The 18,195-nt window shown below is 40.2% G+C and overlaps 1 protein-coding gene across 1 annotated transcript in view; it reads right to left on the bottom strand.

Annotated features, from left to right (window-relative positions):
• LOC130026586 (phospholipid-transporting ATPase FetA-like) overlaps nt 1–18,195 on the bottom strand; it is a 157,221-nt gene that overhangs the window by 24,271 nt on the left and 114,755 nt on the right. Inside the window, exons 12-21 of the mRNA XM_056117430.1 lie at nt 15,882–15,922; nt 12,771–12,936; nt 9,941–10,129; nt 8,444–8,559; nt 6,342–6,506; nt 5,012–5,123; nt 2,307–2,412; nt 1,816–1,951; nt 1,085–1,268; nt 155–378 (exon numbers count right to left, since the gene is read on the bottom strand). Of these exons, the coding sequence (XP_055973405.1) occupies nt 155–378; nt 1,085–1,268; nt 1,816–1,951; nt 2,307–2,412; nt 5,012–5,123; nt 6,342–6,506; nt 8,444–8,559; nt 9,941–10,129; nt 12,771–12,936; nt 15,882–15,922 (1,439 nt within the window). The remainder of the gene's footprint in view (nt 1–154; nt 379–1,084; nt 1,269–1,815; nt 1,952–2,306; nt 2,413–5,011; nt 5,124–6,341; nt 6,507–8,443; nt 8,560–9,940; nt 10,130–12,770; nt 12,937–15,881; nt 15,923–18,195) is intronic.

The raw sequence follows: 18,195 nt of genomic DNA, 5'->3' as shown, positions 1-18,195 counted from the left end.
GACAATGAAGTAAAGTGTAGGGGTGGGGGCGGTATCAGTATTAAGGATGGATGACCATGTATCACACATTAGTTACTATAGAAAAAAGGGTATAAAGTTGGGGCAAGGGAATTACAAGGGAAGATGCAGTTGACCAGAGTGCCAACTCACCTACCTGTGCAGAGAATCCACTGTAGAAAGCATACCAGAAGTGTATCACAGTGAAGGCAAAGTTTTTGTAAAAGAAATAGCTGAGAAATTTGCACATGCGAATATAGGACCAGCGGCCATGGACCAACAGGAGACGCCGAAGATAGTGGAACTGGCTGAAGGAGAAGTCACTATTGAGCATGGCTTGCATTCCTTCCTGGCCACAGATGCCAACCCCAATGTCAGCAGCTGCAAAGAAACCCCAGAAGCTTCTCAGCCACAGAACTTGTCTGCTGGGTTCCCAGCCTGAAGCATATAAAAGAAGGCTGTGTTCTTGTTGAACAAACCCCTTATTTCACATTTGGAAAACACAGCTAGGCTCAGCTTAGACTAGTACTTCCTAATGGGAGTATGTTCTCTTTAGTGGATTGCCTTTCCCCTGCATGTTAGACTACAGCCCCCTTCATCTGTACTTTATTTTGCTTTTTTGTTTGGCCACCCAGGGAGTGCTTAGGGACTTCACCCATTTTAGGACTCAGAGGTCACTCCTCATGGTGCTTAGGAGACCATGCAGTGTGAAGGATGGAACCCAGGGTTCTAGACTTAGAAACATGTGTACCAGCACTCTTCAGTCCCTTGAACTTTTTGATGCTGTAACTCAACAATGCTTGGCCTAGTTAGTACTTCAAAGTTGTCCTAGATGATCTTTGTACTTACTATAGCCCTCAGCATCATTGCATCCCTGGACCCTCACTTGACCTTGCTGACCTGGTTGGCATTGGTAAAGGTCCTGAGGACCCCTGAACACTGCTTGGGCACCCTCCTTCCCACACACATATGTATAATGCATTTGAAATGCAGAAGCAAGAGCCAGCCAGTGCAACCAGTTCTGTTATGGGAGAAAGGAAAGAACAAGCTCATGGCTTGGGGCTACTGTCTCCTACCCCTCACATGCCTTTTATCATGTTGACGTCATTGGCCCCATCCCCGATGGCCAGTGTCACCACCTTCTTGTACCTCTTCACCAGCTCTACCATCTGGGCCTTCTGGTGGGGTGTCATCCGACAGCATATCACACCCTTGCACAAGCACGCCAACTGCAGCAGTTCCAACTCCATGTTCCCTTCTAGAGCACGGGCCTGTAGACCAGGACACACCCAGCCTTCAGGCTACCCCAAAAGACTCAATAAAGGATCTTCTAAGGCCCCTCCCCTCCCATCTACATGTGCCTGTACTACGTATAGGTCAGGCAAAGCTGCTCCCAAGGGGTTCTACCCACAAGGAGGCCAAGTCAGTTCTAGGCATCCTCATTTCTGATCCAGTCTCCAGTGGGAAAATAGTTAGGGGCCCTCACAGAATCAAAGCAGCGAAAAGAGCCAGAAGTCCAAGTGACATTTTTGAAGAACTGGCTCTGCTCTCTCTCCTTTACCCCTAGTGACAGACCATATAAGTTATGAAGCATTTGGATAAGTAAAACATTGGTTTCTTCCTCCTCCTCATTATTATTATTGTTGCTGTTATATTTCTACAGAAGACTGGGAAAAAGTCTGTCAGGCAAGGGTACTCAAAGGGAGGGAGAATAAGGTGATTCACGGGGCAAGGGACTGAAATTTCCCAGAAGTGGGTTGGACCTAGGAAAAAGTTCCTTGGAAGAAGAGAACAGTATTCTCATTCTGTTTTGCCCACCAGACCGCAGCCACTGATGACCAGGCCGTATTTGCCCCTGGACATCTCATCAGGGTGACTATCAGACATTTTTGACTCCATTGTGAAAGAATTCGATTCTGAGTTGTTTTCAATTTTCATTTGATCCCTTGCAGATCTGAAAGCAAAGAGTACTTGTTAGAATCTGAACCAAAGTCCTAGACCTTAGGAAGAGAAATGTGCCCCAGAGGGAAAGTGTCCAATGTGGGTATAGGGCCACTGTGAAGCCAGGGAGACCTCAGCCTCCCAAGATGCGCCTCGGCCTTTGGTGCCCCATTTCACACTTCTCTCCCTCTTATACTCCAACTCCTTAATGTGCCACAAAGTTCTTTCAAGTATTTTGTTTAGGTTTTTTTTTTAAAATACAGTTATTTTCTGCTCCTTCTTGGAATTTGAGACCCATAGCAGGTACTGAGATGGATCTGGGAAATCTTGAATTGAGGAAGAAACTGTGGCCATCTTCCCATATGTACCTGAGTTCTTGTCTAACAGTCTCATAATCATCGCCTTCCAAAGTGAATATGCCATCCATTTCATTCTCAAATATTCTACAAGCATAAGCAATGTTCACAGCTGTCTCTGCAGGGCAGGGGGAACACAGATCACATTAGGGCTAGGTTTTCACAGTGTACAGAGGCTCTAACAGTGGAATGTGGGACCCATTTTTCCATGTTTGTCTTGAATGCAGCTAAAATTTTAATTTTCATGAGTCGGTGGAGATGATATTCAAGTCAAAGGAGACTTATACTTGTACAGACTTGGTAGTAACATCATTAATTAAGACCAATCTGACTTATACTTCTCCACAAAGTCTTTTTGTTTCTTGAAATAATTTTAGTTTATATCAATTAGGATAGATGCATTTTATTTAATATTACCATACCAATTTCTATGTCAGGCATTTTTTTCTTTTTGTTGTGGCATTGGGTAGTGAACCCCAATGCAAGGTATGTGCTCTACCACTGAGCCACATCCTCAGCCCACTATACTAGATTTTATGTGAATTTATATTTATTTATTTATAATAAATAATATATTTATATTAAATTTTCATTTATTCTTTTAAGAAACCTTGAATTTGGAATACATTTATAACTAAGGAGGTAATAAAAAAATTAAGTCCACTCCTTCCCCCCACCCTGATGGGACACCAAGATGATGTCACATCTGCCCACCATCTACTTAAGCTCCCACGTGGCCACGATCCAGAGACACACAGATGAATCTCGGATCTGAGCAACTTTTGGCAGAGATGGCCCTGGACTTTGCAAAAGGCCTTCTCTGCTGGACTGCTCCAGATGGGGACGGGTGTTGTCCCTCTGCCTGTCCTCTAAGATCTCCAGTAGTCGCCATTTTCTAGAAGCCAGTGAGAAGCACCAGGTATGAGTTTGGGGTGATGGCAAACCCCAAGTCTCTTGGGACAGGGGAGGAGTGGGTCCTCCTTCCTCCCATCCCGATAGGATGCCGAGGTGATGTCATAACTGCCCACAATCTACGTAAGCTCCCATGTGGCCACGATCCAGAGACACAAAAACAAATCTTGGACCCCAGCAACATGCTGCAGCGATTTCTTCAGACCCTAATTATTAAAATCTTAGAATTCCTTGAAAGCGTGGCTGCTCTTGTGGCCGCATGACATTATATTTTATCCATAACAAGCAATACAAATCACATTGTCTAGCATTGCATTTTCAACAGGAATGAGAAGTTGTAGGACTAGTCTTGAAATATCAAAGGTAACTGAAGTAGAGAAAGAATATTTTGCAAATTGTCTGCCATATAGGCAGGGGGAGGTGTGGAATGTGGTGGGGGGAACCTAGGGATTTTGGTGGTGGAAAGAGTGCACTGGTGAAGGGATGGGTGTTTGATGATCGAATGGTCAAAGTTCAAACATGAGATTTTTGTTACTGTACCTCACAGTAACAAATTAATAGAATTTATTTTATTGATAAAAAATTGGGCTAGAGTGACAGCACAGTGGGTAGGGCATTTGCCTTGCATGCAGCCGACCCGGGTTTAATTCCTCTGCCCCCCTCAGAGAGCCCAGCAAAATATCTCGCCCACACAGCAAAGCCTGGCAAGCTATCTGTGAGGTATTCGATATGCCAAAAACAGTAACAACAAGTCTCACAATGGAGACGTTACTGGTGCCTGCTTGAGCAAATCAATGCACAATGGGAGGACAGACAGAGAGACAGAATAAAATATTAAAAAAAATAAGTCCACTGGCTACAAATACTATCCACATTCAGAACAGAAATAGCAGTTGTTATGGGTACTGTTTTGGAAGAAGGCCTTGATGGATAGTAATATTTGTTTAGGGGAAGAAAAAATTCAAATGGGGAAACAACCCAGAGTCTCAAGAACAGGAATTGTTTTTTTTTTTCTTTTTGGGTCACACCCAGCGATGCACAGTGGTTACTCCTGGCTCTGCACTCAGGAGTTACTCCTGGCGGTGCTCAGGGGACCATATGGGATGCTGGGAATTGAACCCGGGTAAGCTGCATGCAAGGCAAAAGCCCTACCCGCTGTGCTATCTCTCCAGCTCTAGGAACTGGTTTGTTTGGCTGTGTTAAAGATAATGGTAATATAAAGATAGAAAGATAGGAATAGATTATCAAGGTGTTGAAGGCAACAGAGAAGTTCATTTTTATCACATGGAGTAACTGTAGATAATTTGAGTAAAGGAAAACATCATAAAAGTGGTATATTTTAGGAGTATCAAACTAATATTTGTAAACTATGCTTAAATGAGTAAGAGCAAAAGACAGATAAGTTCAGATTTTTTTTCAGGATACAGATAATAGAGGACAAACTGAGCAAAGTCTGTTGCATAATCAAGAGGAGTTTCAGAGTGATTGGCAGGGCATGGTAAGAAAAATAAATTTTTGGAATAGACCGTGTGTAGTCAAAGACTATTAAGTTTAAAGCTGTAAGTTCCTAAATGAAAAGGTATGTATTAATTGATTGATTAATACATGTCTAGAATGCCTAATACTGCATAAAATTTATATTTATCAAAGTGCATATAAGGTTGGGAGTGAAGATATCCCATAAGAACTTGACCTGGGACATTATTAAATAAATTGTTAGGGAAAAAGAAAAAGAAAAAGAAAATAAGTAAATGACTAATATGGACAGGAAAGAAGATCCATCAGGTAAAGAGCTCCTCTTTTACCTTGTTTATCTCCAGTCAAAACCCATATTTTAATATTTGCTTTGTGTAGGCTAATAATTGTCTCAGGTACGTGTTCCTGCAGCTTGTCTTCTATGGCTGTGGCCCCTAGTAGCTTCAAATATAAATATAAGTCATTAAAAAAAAGAGAATCAGATCATTAGTATCATTCAACTGTCACCTCAACAAACATCCTTTTTAGTAAGCTGGCTCTATCCTTGCATGAGGTTCCCAATTATATAACATTCAGTGCATTTTGCCTCTTAACAACAATGACTTTTAAATCATACACTAAAATAAAATTTAGGAATAGAAAATTATAAATCATAGAGGGAAAAGACTTGCTTAGGTCACAGATAATGCTATGTGTTGTTTCTAAATTGTCTGATTCTCAAAACTGCTTTGCCCTTGTTTATATAAGATGTTTCCTGACATTGGAATCCAAAAGTTGGATTTAGACAAGGAATCCTCATATTTCTTTCACCTTACGAGAACTTGGGTGAATTTCATTTGATTCTACATACTAGTACTCTTTAAGGTATCCTTTATAAGCATCTTTGTCAAACACCATGCTTTCTTTCTGTCAATACTTCCATAATGCCATGGAAGATGCACTGCTGTTCAACTAACAATCAAGGCCTACCCTGTTTTTGGGTCTATGGGCTTGCTGTACAGTCTGTCTGGAAAGTAAATCAGGGATCTGTTTGGCTTGCCATCTTCTTCAGGACTCTGCTCAGATGTCTCCTTCACAGTGAGAACTATGCTATCAATTTAAAATAACAACTATACTCTTCCCTTACACACACACACACACACACACACACACACACACACACACACACACGGCATTCTCTAGCTTTATTTTATTCCCTATAACACTTTTACCATCTAGCTTATTATTTTTGCTTTTCTTTTATTTGTGTGTGTATCCCCCAAAGAAAACTTATTTTCTTATCTATTTTGCCTAGTGCTACATGCTCAGGGTTTAAAACAGTACATAGGTGTCACTTAACAAGTGAATGTTGAACTAATGAGTGAATATTTTTGCCTTGATAATTCTATCAAATGGCTCTAGACTATTTAATTTATACATTATCCAAATCCTGGCATCTGTAGATTATATATCTTCTATGAGCAGCTTTGGGATAAGAAACACTGCCAGAAAGATGAAATTTACTAGTATCTTTTATCATTATTAACAGATTCAAAGACCCTGGATATACTGAGCCTCAAGCTTTTGATCATCTGGAAGCCATTCTTAGATCTCTTTTTCAGTTGCGGACTAACAACTCCCATACTGCCCTTAGTGTGTTGCTGGCTTTGTCACACTAACCACCAATTCTTTTTCGACCTCTTCATAGACAAATGCTATTTCACTTTCTCGATTCTCCCAAGTCAGGAAAGCTTTACTGTGTTTCTCGTTCCAGGTCTCATAGAAGGCCTCATCCAGCTCTCGGTAGGCCACCATGAGGGTGCGAAGGCCTTCACTGGCAAAATTCTGAAAGACAAGTGTGTGGACCCAGTATATGGGGACTGTTAGAGATGGGGCAAGGGAGTGGAAGCTGAACTGCACAGATGCCATCTGACCACAGAATGAGGTTTAATGATCTTTATCATGCGACTACTATCTAGCCCAACCCACAAGCAAGCATTGAGCTTTCTCAGCAAAATGCCTCAATGATAGAGCCAGCATAGCAAGGGATGAATTCCTGAGTACTCTTGAGAGATAGAAGGTTCTAGTTTTTAGTTGTAGTTAGGTGAATGCTATGTGATTTTTGCTGGTGATGGGGGGAGGGGCAGCGAGAATCAACTCTTCTAGATTTTTTTCTTTAAAAATTGGCATCTCTTTCAGAGAGGATAATGATGTAATATGTAAATAATTAAAAAGAGGAATAAACTTATAAAATAATCAATGGTGTTACCATTTTTATAAGCATATGTTTTGTTTTCTTCTCTTCCTGCCTTCTTTCAAATACCCAATGGGCATTTCAAATATACACAAATAAACAAATGGGCACATATGTATTATCTAGCTGGTTGGTTCAGGTTGAGGCAACAGTATTAATGAGGCAATTGCCAAAGTATTCTTGTGTGTGAGATAGTATCTCTTTTATTGATTTGGAGGCCATATCCACGGGTGTTCAGGGATTCTCCAGGCTATTTAAGACTCAGTGCTTAGAGGTTGTTCCCTGTGGTGCTCAGTGGACCATAGGGTGCTGAGATCAACCTCAGCCCTTAGAGTCATCTCACTAGATTCTCCTAGCTTTCTAGGAGAAGGAAACCACTTATCTATTTTCCATTTTTATAAATCTGCATGTAATAGACATTTCATATAAATAAAGTAATAAAATACTTACTCTAAATAATAACTGAGGTACTGCAAAGTGTTGGAGAAGGATCAGTGGGGGTGCGGTGGGGGTGATTGCAATTCACACTGGATAGCCATTCTTCAGAGTTCACAAAGCTCTTTAATTAAGCTTCATATTTATCCCCAATGTTATAGAATCCTGGCTACTCTTACTGTGTCACCTAGGCAGTTCTGGGTTATCTATAAACTAGGCTACAGACATTGGAGTAAATTTATCTTTTGGTGAATCCTCCAATCAAAACCCTTGTTTCCTCGCAGTAAGCCAGCCTGGGGGCTAGGGGCTATCTAATTACAAATCAAGGAGGAGGAGCAGATGTCCCTGTATCACATGCAGTATACATGTCTCTGTGAAGTAAGCTGACCTGTGGTAGATGGGTGTGGTCCTTTGATAATGAGTGGTATTGTTAGATGATACCTACTTTTTATTTTATCCTTGGTGTTCATTTTTTTGATATGATAATGGAAATCATAAAGAGAATTATTCTTTGTTGCTGCTGTTTGTGTTTTGGGGCCACAACTGGTAGTGCTTATGGGCTACATTCTAGTTCAGTGCTCTGAGACCATGAGGTTCCAGTGATTGAACCTGAGGTTCCTGCATGCAAAGCTTGTGCTGAAGCTCCCCCAGGGACTTACAGCCATTTCTACTACTGTCATGTGTTTCCACAGACATGATTCATATCATGTCCATGATATCCTGGGCCATACAATTCCTTTAAACAAAAGTCAGCACTACTGTCAGAGAGAATCCTATAGGATACAGTAATTTAAAAAATAGGGATCACATCTGCTGGTGCTTATGCCAGTGAGGCTCTGGGCTCACTCACTAGAACCACTTTCAGGAGTACTTGGGAGGCCATATGCTGCCAGCCATCAAACACAGGACTCTACCACTTGAGCAATCTTCCCAGGCAACATCCAGTTATTTTTCTTGTTTCATCAGTTAAAGAGACACAAACACTAACATACATCCATAAAGAAATGTACTGACATAGAGCCATATACGTAGTCACATGTCCAGAGACAGAGAAACATCCACAGCTTCGCTTTTCTGAAACTTAAATGCTTACATCTAAGTGTCCAATGGTCACGTCTCTGAGGAATTTACAGGATGGATGGAGCAGCTGACAGATGATGGTGTCTGCACCCTTGCAAAACAACATTATCCGATTTTCAGGTGTTCTTACTAGGAATAAACAAATTAAGCAAAATAACCATAGAGGCTTATCAATATAAGAACTTGTCTAGATAATTGAGGGATGGCAAAGGCTGTTCCCATGACATTTCTTTTTAATATTTATGGAGGGCTAAGTACTTAGAGTCTTCACACATGCCGTGAGGTCTGATGAGAGTATAAAGGACCCATGGAAGCAATTCTTCCATGGGTTCTATTTCATGGAAAGAAGGCTCTGACTTGAATCAAATTTAGTTTCTCAAGTCAAATCCCAGACCAACAACTAACCTAGTAAAATGCATGAAGAATACCTTCTTCCCTCTGTAGAAGGAAGCCCAAACTGAGAGCAAGATAGTGTAAATCATCCTTGATTATCTGTTTCCATATTTTATTCTAAGTTCAGACTTTATGGATTTATTCTCTGTTTTTATCTCAGTTTTGGGGGGTTATAACTAGTCACTACCCTGAAATGCTTAAAAAAAAGGGTCCTAGTATAGTAAGCCTCATATATGTGTGAGGAAAAAGCAAAACCAAACCATAGAGTATGTGAGAGAAGTAGTAGAAATGGCTGCAAATTTATATGATGGCACTTGTGAGACAACTTGTGATTGACGAAAATATTTTTGTGTAAGTAGAAATGACATCTGTACCTATATGTTCATTGCAGCACCGTTCACAAAAGCCAAAATCTGGAAAAAACCCAAGTGCCCTAGAACAGATGACTGGTTAAAGAAACTTTGGTACATCTACACAATGGAGTACTATGCAGCTATCAGCAGAGATGAAGTCATGAACTACATGGAGAGTATCATGCTAAGTGAAATGAGTCAGAAAGAGAGGGACAGACATAGAAGGACTGCACTCATTTGTGGAGTATAAAACAATTTAACATGAGGCTGACACCTAAGGACAGTAGATACATGGGACAGATAGATTGCTCCATAGCTGGAAGCTGGCCTCATGAGCAAAGGGGAGAAGGCAGCTAGAATAGAGAAGGGATCACTAAGAAAAAGATGGCAGGAGGAACCGGTTGGGATGGGAGATGTGTGCAGAAAGTAGATAAGGGACCAAACATGATAACCTCTCAGTGTCTGTATTGCAAACCATAATGCCCAAAAGTAGAGAGAGATTATGGGGAATCATGTCTTCCATGGAGGCAGGGGGAGGGTGAGAAAGGGGGGTATACTGGGGATATTGGTAGTGGGGAATGTGCACTGGTGGAGGGATGGGTGTTTGATCATTGTGTGATTGTAACCCAAACATGAAAGCTTATAACCATCTCACAGTGATTCAATAAAATTTAAAAAAAAATTTTGTGCAAATAAAAGAGAAAACTTATAAATGTATATGAAAGCCAAGTAACAGGAGAGAACTGACCAGTAGGAGCACCCACCAATAACAGACATCCTTTTGCGCACATTGTTGAAGTCCAAAATAGCCAGCAGTTGGTAGACTTTAGTTTCCCCCATTTCGACTATTGTGATTGAATTATGGGTGCGGGAATGGAACACAAAGCCAAAGTTCCTGGCAGCAGTGACCAGGGCACCTTCATCTGGGGACTGAGCTTGGTATATCAGCTTATCTGGAAGGAGAGAACAGGGTGACTGTCCGTCCAGAAGTGACTATCCTCCAAGTGGCTTATATAAAGATGGAGCACAGGAAGCATCTCACTTCAAAACTTCTCACAGGTCTTACTTTCCTTTCCAATGTTTTCAACTCCTTTCATAGGCCTGAGTCAGTGTTAAAAGAGATACATGGTATATTCAAGGTACACACACACAAAAAATAAAACAGAGCCAGTTACTCTTCAACTTCCAGCTCAGGGGGTTGTTTAAAATATAGTTCATGGCCTCTAGCAAACATATTAAATCCAGAATCACAAAAATCTGGGAGGAAGGTTGAAAACTGAGTGAATCTCAAACAGGTGTTCCTATGTAAACCACTTTGGATAGGAAAGGTTTTTAAGATAACACTCAATAAGATAATGAGATTGATGATTTAACAAATAATTAAGGTATATTAATAAATGAATATTATCACCTTTGAAACTTCCACCTGGAGATGCTAAATGACTCATTCTATAGAATTAATCTTTTGATCTAGTATTACTAAATACATTTCTGGGATTCTCTTTTAGATTATCACAGTAATCTGAGGTGCATTTTAGATTAGTTTTAAAAAAAAGTTACACAACATCAGAGTCTTATACTTGTAAATAAGGTAGGTGGGAGAATACACTTTTAAATTAAGATACAGGATCTATTTGTGGCATAATGAGTTTTCTCTTTTATGCTTTCCTTACATGTTACTCAGAGAAGTAAACAAAGACGAGTCCAAATATATTTCAAGGAATAAAAATTTATTGGAATGAAAGGGCCCCAGAGAGGCCTAGATTGGGGTGGAAGCTTCTGGGGCTGGGAGATAATAGAATTGGTTTTTTATCTATGCTTCTTCTAGCTAGGGGATTTTAGGAAAGTCTTTTTTAAAAAAATATTTATTAAGAAATTGTGATTTACAAAGTTATTGAGAGTTGAATTTTATGTGCATACTATTTCAACACCAATCCCACCACCAGTGTCTACTTCCCTCCACCAGTGTTCCCAGATTCCCTCTGCACCCCTGCCCCCACCCTATCTGCGCCTGTCAACTTGCCAGACACATTATAAAATTTCAGAGTTGCCGCTTAGATCTCACACTTTTAGTTTTCTTGAGTCTGTGTTTTAGATATACGGCTATGCCAGTCACTCATATCAGTGGAATAACTGAAGCCCTGATGCCTGTTTCACCCATGACTTCTTATTCTCTTCTTCCCACCTTGATTTAGGAAAGTTATTTTTATCTCTTCTAGTTTCAGTTTCCTTCTCTATAAAACTAGACTCATCTTTTTGTTCAGTTTTCCTCAGAGGACTGTTTTGAAGATTGTGGGAGATACATAATGTCATATAAATGACATAATGTCATATAAATGACATTAACTTGTAAAACTGTAAAGAGTAATAAAAATACAGTTTTATTACTGATATTAAGAGAATACTGAATTTAAAGCATGTGATCTATTAGGCTAAATTCTTGATTTTTAAGGGAAGAATAATCTTCTCTTAAAATTTTATTTTCATAAGGTTGTTCACATTAATTACATTCAACATATCAACACCAATCCCCCACCATTACACCTTCCCAACATCATTATTTTGAATTTTCCCCACCACCATTCAAGTCTGCCTGCCACAGGCAGATTCAAGATAATTTATTTTCTATTGCTTATTGTCAATAACATCAGAGGTTGCGCAGCCACAAAAAGAGGTTGTGAACTCCTGGAATTCTAATTATGTAAATGATTGGGGTCCAGAGACATTACTATAGGGAGGTAATCCATTTTGAGATTCATTTGTAAGTCTCTGGATCAAGGTGGTGCACTTAAATATGGCCTGGAGACAGTCTGTGGGCATGACAGCCAGGATCCCGAAGGGGCAGGGAGATGGGAAGGGACTGCCATGTGGCCTGGCATCTTTAGAGCCCATTCTCGCATACCTGGGTTTTTCTTCTGAAAGTTTGTGGCCACCGGGGGTTTCTCTGGAGTGGGTGAAGAGGGGACACCTGCTCCATCTGAGGAGCCCCGGTGAAGGGAAGAATAATCTTAACAATTAGTCATTTATCATTGTTTCTAAAAAGATATATTTATGGATGGCACTGTCATAATTGGTTACTAAAAAAAAACTCAGATTTGTGTGGATACCTTTAAATTGTTAAATGACAAAAGAATGACAACTCAGTTTTTCAGGAAGTCTCATCAAATAGTGGGGTTGATCTAGGGTACAATTCAGGTGTACTTTGTGACAGAGCATATTCATATCAGAAGCTCCCTTGCAAGTGGGAGGTGGGAGGTGCTGGGAATGATCCCAATACCACACACACACACACACACACACACACACACACACACACACATAAAAAAATAACAAAAAAAGAAGAAATTCAAGCTCTCTAGAGAGTACCAATGCCTGAATCTTCAAGACCATAAAGATTGTTTGTTATCTTAATATCTCTAATGAATGGAAGCTCACTACTTACATTGAATATATCCATTTCATTGCTGAGGAATACTGCCTATTGAAATATTCCTTCTTAGGTCAAGCATTACAAATGACACCAAACCACCCCCTCTTCCAACCAGTCTAAGCTAGGGCATAGTTTCATTCCATGAGATCTAGGCCCCTCCTTACCTTCTACTTCCTTTTCTGATATCACAGTATGACACAATGACAGTGAGAGGAAAAACAAGCACACATGCTGATCTTTCTGTTGTATGGCTTCCATCAAACTCTTGTCATAAAAAAAGAACCTAGGATCAGCTAGTTTGTTGAAGGAGAAGTCGACCCTTTCTGTTTTCTGTAATATGTAAGGGAGAACAAACTTATCAGTACTTAGAATATGGCAAAACAAAAAATATCTAGAATGTGAAAAGAACTCTTAGGAGGATGGGAAAAGCAAAGCAAGATAAATGGCCTTGGTAGCTCCACAGAAGACAATTAACCCTTTGCCCACTTTCTATCCCAACCATGCTGAATGATCACCAAACATCTTTGAGTCCTTTCCTTCAAATTCATGATAATCAAACCTGAGGATACAAGTGAGTATTGTTCCTTATTAGTAAATAGTTTCTGGAAAAAGTCTTTATCTCTGGCTAGTTCTGGGAGCTGGGAAAGAGTACTAAATCATAGGTAAAATAACATCACCATGTTACCTTACTTCTTTTAAACCCTCAGGTAGGCTAGCAATTTGCAGTATTTGCAATATAGAGGTAATGCCTTATAACAAGGAGGACTCAGTATATTCCTGTTGTTCACAGACTTAACTTTAAACCAGTTTTCTTGATCTGTTAACATAATCGATTCCTTCCTGCTTATAGTCATCATGGTCATCAGCCTTGCCTTAACTTTTGAAGGTAGCATTCACTACCATTTTCCTGGCTATGACCTTGGCTCCTTTAGAGGTTGACTCATATTTTATATTTAAACCTTGCTTCAGGCTTTTTTTTTCTGTTAAAATTGGGTCCAAAACTATCTTATTCCCACTCTGAAGCATGATGCTATTAAAAGATTTCTCTAGTCAATCCTAGAATTCTCAAGCACATTCCTCTAGATCTTTGTAGTTGTGTTATTACCTGCTTTGGACATTGTTACGTCACGTAGAGAAATACTTGTCTTATTTGGTGCTATGCTGGGAAAGGTAAGTTTGTAGTTAGCTACACTGACTTTCTAGATCTTCCTTAAAGGGAATTTTGTCATAGCCATGAGAAAATAGGCTCAGAGCCAAACCCTCGACAGGGTCAATTAGAATAGAGAAACTTATAGGCTGGGAAATTTAAGAAAAACTCATATAGCATTCCTCGAGGTTCTTGTAGAATTGGATTCTTATGACACATTCTTTGAAATTAGAACTGGTCAGTGATGAGAGAAACTAGTAAGGAGTCAAAAAACAAATTTTGCATTACCAACTTAGATACAACAGGGGGGCCTAGCAATTTTCTGTTGTAAGTGACATAATTATAATTGTGTCAGAGAAAATCCTTAAGAGGATTTTATATATTTATATTTTCCCAACAAGGAAAATATATTTTGTTTTGATTCATGAGGTTCTGGGGATCAAACTTCAGACCTCATATATGCAAAGCAAGTAAATGCTCTACCACTGTGCCAAATCATTGGTGTCTTAAAGAACAATTTGTGACTAGGAGGCCAGTGAGTTATTTACTAGAGAAGTGATGAAATAGAGAAAATAAATACAAAGAGATGGCTTGAAAACATTGGGGGCCTGAACTGATATGCCAGGAATATGAGGAGTGAATGAGAAGGATTTATGAATAAATTTACATTTTCAAATTTAGCTCCTGAATGGACAGTGAGAATATTTTTATAGATAACTAAAGTTGAAAGCCAAACATCCAATTAAAAAAAGTAGAAAAACAAATCCAGTTGAGTCAAAAGGATAGAAATCTCACCTGAGATATCAGCTGAGAGGAAGTGGGTTCAGAATGGAGAGTAGAGGCGACAATTGGGAGAATTCTTTGTGATGTTGTGATACAGCTATAAATAGTATGTATGTATATGCATGCATGTCTTGTGTGCTGAGGATCAAAGGGTCTAAGACATGTGAGGTGCTACTGATCCACATTCCCAGCTCTAAAAATTTTTATATGATTTTTTATGCCTTGGTGATGACGGGGGAAGGAGCTTTGAATGGTTCCTTGGATATATGGATTTGAAAGTCATCTGGTAGTCCCTGAGGACCACTGGGAATGGCCCTGGAGGCCTAACCCTGTACTATATCCCTGGCCTCAGGATCAAATTATTTGAACTTTCTTCCTCACAGATCTGTATGTTGGTTGGAAACTTTTATAGTGAGCTATCTATTTTTATTCATCCCTCTCTCTCTCGACTCTCCCTTCCTTCCTGCTGTGGTTTCTAGGGGGTGGAGTGAGGGGGGAGGAGTGGGAGAAGAAGTGTGGGACATTTGCTGTTGTTTGTTTAGTTTGTAATGCAAGGAGACTGAACCTAGGGCATCATGCGTGTAATACATGTGCTCTATCACTGAGTCTCATCCATAGCCCATGAATGATGATGACAATAATGATGGTGATGGTGATTTCCCCCTACCCCTTCTTCTGTTATTGAAATGACCAGGGATCAGACACAGGCTTGGTTGTGGTATGTACTGTTGGTTGTGATGCTGCTTGCCAGGGGTTACATGTCTGGTTTGGTGTTTGCCAGGGACTGCACCCTTTGAGACGCTTGCACATGTCTGCACTGGGGGTTTGAAATTCTGGCATGATGCTTACAAACTTTTTAGGTTTGGTGGTTGCTGGGGATCACACACTTCAGTAGCAGTGCTCAAATACCTCTGGCTGTGCATGCTGAAGATTTCATACTCTATTGGTGATTTTTTTCTGATAGTGAGCTATTAATAATTAGCTATCAGGGGAGTGCCAGAGAGCAAAAAGGCCCAGATTGTACTTGACACATGTGGGTGGAACTGGGGATTGAACTTACAACTCGATGGTTGAAAGATAGGAGCTTTTTGATGCTCAGTCATCTCAAGACTCCTTACATATTTTTTTAAATAAAGATCAATAGATATATTTATTTTAAAGCACAAATCCAAATCCTCTAAAATTAAATATTGTCATTTATAAATAAAGTTCAGAGATAATGAAGCTAGTAAAAACTTTAATATTTCAGACACTAAGGAGTCTCAATTTGTATTAAAAATACTTCTGTGTAGCTAGGGTCTTGCCAGTTTCTGAAAGCATCTCACTAAGGGGTGTAATCACTCACCTTAGTGATATTCATCACTTCATCCTTGTCAGTGATAGGACCTGTTGGTAAGGAAATAGAGCAGTGGTGTGGGTTTTAAAGAAGGATTAAACTTTTTTTTTAATTACAATTAAAAACATATACCTAGGGGGTATGGTGCCGCCAACAGGTCAATCTGTACCTGTGAGGTGAGTGTATCAGCAGCCTGATGGCACTGTCAGACTTTCAGATATCCCAAAATTGCTGCTATGCCTTTGGTCAGACCCCAAAAACTTGGGGCAAAGTTTACCAAGAAAGTAAATGGCCAAAAGTTAGGTATGTGGGAGACACACCCACAAACCACCTCCGGCTCAGCTATATAAGTGGAGGCATGGCCTCTCTGGTTTCTAATTGAACTGCTTAATGGCCATGATTCCAGAGACTCAGAAACGAATCTCAGAACCCAAAGGCTTTTGGCAGAAATGCGTCCTATTCCTGCAGTATGTTACTGGTGCTGGGCCACTCCAGGTGGGAATAGGTTTTGTGCCTTGGCCTGTTCCCCTTGGCAGCCCGGTGACCACCATCCTCCAGAGGCCACTGGACAGTCAGGTTTGGGCCTGTAGTGACCAGACACGCAGGGCCTCACCAGATGGGGGTGGAACCAGCCCTTTCCTCCCCATCCCAGCGAGACCCTGAGTCACACCACCTACAAATGGCCTCTCTGGCTCCTGATCAAGTTGATTAATGGCCATGATCCCAGAGACTCAGAAACAAATCTCAAAACCCAGCAGCTTTTGGCAGAAATGCATCTGGACCGCATACAAGGTGGCAGCCACCTCAGAGCTTATAGGGGCAACTACAGTCTCATGGGAAGGGGGACAGTACCGCCTCAGAGCTTATAGGAAAGCCAGGTATGAGCTGGTGGTGACAGGGCAACTGCAGTCTCATGGGGAGAGGGGAGGTACCGGCTCATCTTTCATGCCCTACCGAGGTCACAAGTTGCCCCCCACAAGCGGCTCTCCGGAACAGCCATAACACCAGATGTCCAGAAACCAATCTCGTAATTATCTGGCTCTTTGCAGAAATCCAAAATCATTATATGATTCTCATAACTAGCTATAGAAAACAAAGTATTTCACAATGTCTTTTCAGCAATTCTGATTGTTGGGAGGGAAATTCTAAACAATAATGATGCATCTTTTGTTGTAATATGAATGTAATCAGTGTAGAGAAGAGTTAAGTGGAAATCATCTACCTCACAGGCATTGGGAGGGGTGGGAAGGGGGGTTTACTGGGGTTCTTGGTGGTGAAAAATGAGTACTGGTGAAGGGAGAGCTGTTTGATCATTGTATGACCGAGACTTAAACCTGAAAGCTTAGTAACTTTTCCCACAGTGATTCAATAAATAAATATAAGAAGAAAAATAAATAAAACTATGAAAAAAAAGTAAGGTGGAGTTTGATTATACCCAAATTGATTATATCCAAATCAATCAGCTAATCAGTGGCTGAATAAATAGCAGTACTCCTACATAAAAAAAAACACACATACACATATACCTAAAATTTCCCATTTTAATCTTTTTTTCTGGCCACACCCAGCAGTGATAAGGGTTTACTCCTGGCTCTGTGTGCAGGATCTTTCCTGATGGCTTGGGGGGAACCACATGGGGGCCAGGGATTGAACCTGGGTCAGCTGCATGCAAGACAATGCCCTACCAAGTATACTATCACTCTGCCACTCATATTTTAATCATTTCTTCAGTATACAGTTCAGTGCATTAATTACACTGACAGTACTGTATATTGTTCAACTATTATTTTATATTTCTGCAACTTTTTCAGAATCCTAGGCAGAAATACTTGATTTCTCCCTACTCCCAGCCTTTGATGTCTAATTACTTTTTGTCTGAACTTGTCTAGTCTAGATATTTTATGTAAGTTGAGTCATTTTTTCTTTTATGTCTAGTTTATTTCAATTGGTAAAATGTTTTCACTATTTATCTATGTTGTGGCATGGGTCAAAAAGCTTCATTACTTTGTATAATGGTGATATTCTCTGATATAAGTAACATCACAGTTGTTTTATCATTTATCTGTTGATAAGATACATGAGTCATTTCTACATTTGGACTGGTCTGTTTATATGTTTTTGTTCTGTTTGGTTTTGGTGTTGCCATGGATAGAATTCAGGGACCTCACACATAGCAAGTGCTCCACCAGTAGGTTACAGACTGGGCTATTCTGAAATGCTACAATGAACACTGGCAACTTGAATCTGTGTTTTCATTTATTTTGGTAGAAATTTAGGAACAGGGTCTGGAGGAATGGTTCAATACACGTGGGAGGCCTGGTTC

This window comes from Sorex fumeus, unplaced genomic scaffold, assembly GCF_029834395.1.
Source record: "Sorex fumeus unplaced genomic scaffold, SorFum_2.1 ptg000034l, whole genome shotgun sequence".
In the NCBI taxonomy this organism is placed as follows: Eukaryota; Metazoa; Chordata; class Mammalia; order Eulipotyphla; family Soricidae; genus Sorex; species Sorex fumeus.
The sequence above is the reverse complement of the archived record's forward strand: the minus strand, read 5'-3'. Positions and strand labels throughout refer to the sequence as shown.